We start from the raw sequence: 6,671 nt of genomic DNA on the forward strand, positions 1-6,671 counted from the left end.
TGGAACAAAGCACGCAACAGGAGGATATGCTTATTTTCAAACAGTAATAGTAGTAATAATGACAATAACTACGATCACGATAACGACAACGACAACGTCAACGTCAACGTCAATGATAACGAGAAGGATAGCGACAACGACAACGACAGCGATAACGATAACGATAATGATAACGATAACGATAACGATAATGATAACGATAACGACAGCGATAACGATAAAGATAACGATAACGATAATGATAATAATAACGACACGATAACGATAATAATAATAATAAAATGGAGTGAAAGTGTTTTTTGTGAAATTCACAAACAGTCTGTTCATAGGCCTTCATCAGTGTAAACAAATGTCACAAAATGACACTTACCTCCATTGTTTTTGTTTTTTAAACTTTTTTAAATGAAATTTAAGTAATCATTTCAGGTGAAAGGCATCAACCAAGGAGAAAGCTTTAACCCTTACTGTTACCATAGCCCGCGATTCGAGGCCACGGCGATAGAAAGAATGCTTGTCGCAGACTAAGTTTATGTTGTCATCGCATTAAATACTGACCTTCGCAAGTTTTTAGAGTGTCGTTGAACTTGTACCCAGGCTCACACTGACAGATGTAACTTCCAGGAGTGTTGACGCAAGCAACTTCTCCACAATTCGGCGGTGCGATGCTAGAGCATTCGTCGATGTCTGATAAAAGTGATAACGCTCTTGAGCATGAGAAATTAACAAGAACTCAATATCTCTCAGTTGACTACGGTCTGTGAACGAAGGAAAAGCGCGGAAGGCGACGCTCAGCTGACCGCCCCCTGTTATTTCTGAGTTACATTGAGCCTCTGTTTTAAGACGACTCCTCGTACAAAACTTTTGATAGGAAAATATGTCTGATTTGCATGAAAATGAAGCTGTAGGGGTAATACATTTTCATATGAACTGAATGGTTTCGCACGAAAAAACTAGTTTTGACACGGAGGCAAATGGTAACCAAACAGAAAAAAATGTAACGTAATGTTTATATCCACATATTTTATCAAATTGCAATTTGGTTTATTGTTGCTCTCTTACTTTAGTCTTGCACATTTCGTCTCAGAGGAGCACCGTATGTATTGTATCATCATCATCATTTCATTTTATTTGCCACAATAAAAAAAGGAGTATGATACAATTGCAACAATTAGACCTTCAAAGAACCACCAGGCCTATGGTTGACGCCAGCTTAACTAGTACTGTTAATATAGTAACTTCTCTCATTGTGTGCACGGCATGACCAATTCAGCATTATTCCATTGAAAAATTGACCATCTTTTTCGTAAAGCTGGGAAAGCTTGTTGAAGCAGCGATAGATATTTGCAGAGAATTTCAAATTTTAGGATCCTGATAGAGTATCGAAAATTGCTTAAGATTTATGCGACAGTGATGCGATCGATAACTACTGGCTGTTCGACTATTTGTTAGAAATTAGTTGTGAAACATAACGGGGCAACAACTGAATGTGAAGTATTGCTTTCCTTACCTTTGCATGTTTGTCCTCCTGATTGCCAAGAATTGCGATATCCCTTTGGACAAGAGCAGCGGAAGTAACCTACATAGTTACGACAAACCCCTGTATCACACCTGTCAGGAGTTTCTTTGCACTCGTCAATGTCTTGGGGAAAAAAGAAAACGCGTTTAACGCTATACTCGGAATATGATGACTCTTGTGACTCCGTTTAGCTCGAGCATTTCTTTTCCATTCATATTATCTCTGTAGACTCTACAGATCTAGACTCGTGGCAGATCTGAAACTAGACTCACGGGTTTTATATAAGCTACGAAGATGACGTCATTTTAACGAAGGCCGTCTTAATCGATTTTGATCATTTCTCTTTTAAGACGCCTTTTTGGATGCAATTTGGCGCTTATATCAAGAACTAGCAAAGCTAAATCTGGCGAAATTCCCAAAACTCACCACAACCTCGTTCCCAGGGTCTCTCTCCTCTGCCTCTCTTGAACGACAATGAAGGCAGAGGAGAAGAGGAGAGAGAACCTGGGAACGAGGTTGCACCCACCCGTGAAGACGTCACTCATGTCTCTGCACTTCCTTTAAAAATAAGAATTAGCGAGCAAGCGCAAAAGAAATTTGACAATTCTTGTAAAAAAGGTTAGAGTGCTAGCCATGGCAAAGGCAGTCTGTTTTACAGGGTAATTTGGTGTTTCACTAACTGAAGACAAACTCTTCCAGCTGATGTTTTTCAATATTTTCGTAACCTGTCTTCTTAACGATGTTGCACTGACATGGCAAGGAGAATTCTGATGATGATCACTAGGGTTAATAACTGTTTACCTTGACAAGTGCCATTCTGTTTCTTGTATCCACCCCAACACTCGCATGTAGCACCTTTATTCGGTAAGTCATAACACGAAGACTTGGAGCGATAAGGACACTTTTGTCGTCCCACAAAGACGCAGCTGTTTTCGTCTGTAAAATAAAAGCCAAATAAACCACCAAAGGTCTTTTTCTTTCGCATTAGTTTCATAAACTATAGTCATGACTGAAACAACGAATGCCGTCCATTCTGGTAGAGTTCTTTGTTCTATGTTTTTGTTTGCTATTTTGGGGGTTGACCCTGCACAAAACCTGGCAAAATACAGAAGGTGGCTGTGAGTGCTCATACAAGTATAAACCAATAGAAGCATTGCGATTATATAATTCATGCACAGTCTATGAGCATAAAACAAAAGATGTGCAGGGTCAAGGACCTTTCGACATAAATCTTAGCCCGCTTGTTTGCTTCTTTGATGTTTACCGGGTGTGTTAACCATTTCCCTCTATTTTAAACTATGATTGCCCCAGTCAGGGAGCTGCAGCAAGTAAGTTCAAAGTGCCCAATTAGTTTTTGTTTCACTTGATCAACTCTCGGCTTGTGAAGAAACTATGCGGCTTTATGCGTTTGAGTAAATCCAGTTACATGTATGAGTTCACGTTCACTGACAACCGCAAAGAGAGATCATTCACATAAATTAAGCTATCGAGCGCTACTTTCATTTGGCGCTGTTTATTTGCTGTACAACGTAGGGTTGAAAACTACCGTTGAGCACAACTGCCGTGGCAGTGGCACAATAAGCCAGCGCTGTTGTTGTAAGTGCAATACTGTTTGTTACGCTTTGTAAGCGTTGCAAATGCTATGAATAAAACCCTTGTGATTCCTGGTGTTTGAGCATTACACTCAATTTTATGTCTGTACTGAAACCCTTAAGCCTGGTTTTCATTAACGACGCAAGCACAAGCACAAGCGCAAACACAAACGCAAACAATAGCGATGAGCCAAGTGAAAACGAAATTCGACTTAAACACACGCACAAGCAAGAAATTATCCGAACCTTCCGCTACTTTGGAAACCTGTTTAAGCGCGAGGTAATCTGGATCCAGTGTTTTCATTGGCCAAACATAACCAAGTGTGGTATATATCATTGTGCTTGTGCTATGCCTGAGCGGTATTTCGTTTTCACTTTTTGCAGAGCAAACGTAAGCACAAGCTCAAGCACTACAAGAAAAGGAGGAAACATTCTGATGCTTGTGCTTGTGTCTGTGCTTGCGTCGCTAGTGAAAACCAGGCTTTAAACGTGGCCAAAGAAATGAAATTATCATTTGTGAAATGGGTATGTCATAAAAGGTGACTTTGAACATTAAAATCCATGGATGAAACCCTAATTTGTGACCAAGGTACGGAACTTATTTTCTTAGTATATTTTCGATTCAAGTACGAAATGCTAGTCTTTTAATAACGCTTGAACAGAAGCTGATGTACCACAAACCTTTGCATGTTCGTAAATTATAGGTCAGCTTATAACCAACAGGACACGTGCAAGTAAGCTTTCCTTTTTCCAAACTGCAGTTATGCGAACAACCACCATTGTTTTTCAAGCAAGGATCAATGTCTGCCAGAAGAAAAGAAAAAAAAATTGAATTTCAGCATCACTCCCTATGCAGTTGTTAACATATGTGTCTGACGGTATAATAATATGCATCAAGATATACTGGCGAAATGGAGAATATGTATATCACACAAAGCAATTCCTTGTTACAACAAGGGTCATACGAGTTAGCGGATAGGTGGAAAGGGCAGCGGTGGTGTAGAGTTCAGGGTGGGCAGACCGGAACGTGGGAAGCAGCTGGTTCCCCTAGTTTTATTTCCATCGTGTCTTGCTCCGGAAATTATGTTCCATTAGTACCTATATATTTTATCAGCCTGTTCGTGTCTAACAATTTGTCTGCAATTACAAGGGGCAGGGGTGCGAGGGGGAAGGGGGGGGGGGGGGAGGTAAGGGATTTGCAGTGTTCACCGATGGGGCGTCAGCAGTCAATAGGGGAAGTGGGTGTTTTATTTTCTCTTTCTTAGTCAGTTTCTCTGCTTCCACGTCAGCCTCATTCCCTGGGCTTTCCCCTTAGAAACTAGTAGTGGCGCCCCTCCAAATCTCTGAGGGAAAACCCTTGGGAAAGACGTTTGACCGCGCTTTCCCTGGGCCCTTACGATGACGGCCATGAAACATACCGTAACCCCGATAGCTGATTTTGAAGCCCCTCTCGTTAACATTGAGGTCACTTTTGAACGTGATTTCCACTGCGGTTCCGTCGACTTTCAAGCTAATTTCGCGGGAACGCTGCCACCCACAAACGATAACCTCTTCTGTGGAATAACGGCCTTGCTGCACTTTGATTTTTACGAAGTCAAATTGCTTACAAGTTTGAGAATCCTCAAGCTAGGTGAAAAAAGAAAGCAAATAAATACTTTTAGAGATGCTTGCACTATTATAATTTTTCCCCTGCAAGGTAGGGCACTGCTGAGGCTGCTGATAACAGTAACAGACGTTCTTTAACATGTGCACTCACCATGAAGTCCTCAATAGTTAAATTCACGTGGGTCTTTTCAGGAGAAATCTTCCATGTACAAGTGACGTCATCTGGGTAGTTGTTAGGGTAATTGGGAGATGTGATTTCACCGGAAGAGTCTGTCAGAACGCCGCCACAACGCTCTGCTAAAATAATGAGAATAATAACATTAATAAACCAATTCTCTTAGGAATTTTGCACCTTTCAAGCCCCAGAGCACTATTTGGCACGATTTTCTTGGCCAGTGCTTCAAGATCCCTGTTTCTGGAATTCTATGTAAAGCTAATAATAAACGAGGCACCGAAGGATCACCAGCTGATCACCAGCGTAATATGGCAGGAATCTATTTGTCACGTGAGCTTGGATGAACCAAGTCACGTGCCAAAACATCCCCGTATAGTGCTGGAAGAATCTACGGTCTCGATTGAACGTCGGAGACTGGCACTTAATTTCCAAGGCCTCGCGAATTCTCGTTCTGATATTGTTTTCTTCTCTAGCTATGACAGCAGCCTTACTCTCTTCCTATTCGAGGGCAATCCTAGTGAGCGTTAGTCCTTCACCAAAGCAAAATGCTCGATGGATTCTTCACATACTTCAACTTCAACATCACTTTATTTTGCACTTACATTTTGAAATTTCAATCTTAGCATAAAACAGACAAAAAAAGATACATATATAACAATTAAAGGTGACAATGGCATATAGTTTGTGCATAATAGCGGTTAGAACCGTGAGGTTATCGAGTTAGCCTCCAAAGGCATCCCCCCCCTCTTCCTCCCTCTCACCCTCCCTCCCCCCACCCCTCCCGACCTAGAGCTCGCTATGTTTTGGTTAAAAATTTCTTTCCAGAATACTCGCAGCAACACGAGATCGCATAACTCACTCTTTTGTTGTCAACACTTCGCAGATAGCTCGATAACAAATATTGTGCGTCGCAACTTCGGACAAATGTGAATATTTTTTGAATCGTCAGACAATGAAAGACACTGAAATCGTCGCCGACGCTATTCTAGTTATATATATTACCCTTTCAACAGGTAGTGGCTATAGTAGTGGTAACATTTAATTAAACACAATGACTGAGGAAGTTTTATAACGAACAAGTTCGAGATCCGTTTGACTGAGTTGGGATGACGTAGTTAACAGTGCAGTGCCAAATAAAACACGGTCGAGCTTGCCAGCACCGACTTACTCCGATTTATGGTGCCCTCAAATATTTCATATCTTATTCTTTTATCCTAAAACAGAAGTTTACCCTGTTTGTAATGTGGGATAGCGAACGGCAAAGGGTCGCAAATGTGTGTTGGCCTCTAGCCAGGTTAATATTAGCAAGATCGAAAGCTTACATAGATGCAATCTGACTGTCAGAGTGGAGCTGTCATATCGAGGTCATACCTACCAGCGACTGACAATGATGAGTCGACCAAAAACAGTAAAAGAAATGTAGCCACATGCATCGTCATGACTCGGTAGAATTCCTTCAGGCAGTAGCTCTGCTGGCTATATTTAACCAAGTCCTAACGCTGAGAGGGATTTTCGGTGTCAGCTTGAAGTGATCATGTTACATCTGCTTATTGGGCCAACGCACGCCCTTTCCGCTGCGATGACCTCTCTTTCCTTGGGGAGTGGGGAAGGAGTGATTTATCTCAGTTTCTTTGGGGGGTTGAGAAGGAGTGATTGAAAAACCTCTAAAATGAGACCAATCCGGGCGTTGTTCAAGCTTCATTCATTTTGAAGCAAACAGACACGCAAGAAAAATAAATGAATAAATTGATTCCAAGCCTGAACTACAGCAAAAGGGCTTTAT

At 41.4% G+C, this 6,671-nt stretch overlaps 1 protein-coding gene across 2 annotated transcripts in view; it reads right to left on the reverse strand.

The window, feature by feature from the left end:
• Positions 1 to 6,439, reverse strand: part of LOC110061149 (uncharacterized) — a 10,226-nt gene extending 3,787 nt beyond the window's left edge. Inside the window, exons 1-7 of one of the 2 annotated variants that reach the window (XM_089279909.1) lie at positions 6,264 to 6,439; positions 4,865 to 5,007; positions 4,527 to 4,734; positions 3,790 to 3,912; positions 2,318 to 2,452; positions 1,508 to 1,639; positions 556 to 684 (exon numbers count right to left, since the gene is read on the reverse strand). In XM_089279909.1, the coding sequence (XP_089136035.1) occupies positions 556 to 684; positions 1,508 to 1,639; positions 2,318 to 2,452; positions 3,790 to 3,912; positions 4,527 to 4,734; positions 4,865 to 5,007; positions 6,264 to 6,327 (934 nt within the window). In that variant the 5' untranslated portion in view covers positions 6,328 to 6,439. Of the gene's footprint in view, positions 1 to 555; positions 685 to 1,507; positions 1,640 to 2,317; positions 2,453 to 3,789; positions 3,913 to 4,526; positions 4,735 to 4,864; positions 5,011 to 6,263 lie in introns of both variants that reach the window. The other variant, XM_089279908.1, reaches the window with a different exon arrangement.
• Between the last annotated feature and the right edge of the window lie 232 nt (positions 6,440 to 6,671).

Source organism: Orbicella faveolata, unplaced genomic scaffold (genome assembly GCF_042242905.1).
Source record: "Orbicella faveolata isolate gen_17 unplaced genomic scaffold, um_ofav_v1 contig_47, whole genome shotgun sequence".
Classification (NCBI taxonomy): domain Eukaryota; kingdom Metazoa; phylum Cnidaria; class Anthozoa; order Scleractinia; family Merulinidae; genus Orbicella; species Orbicella faveolata.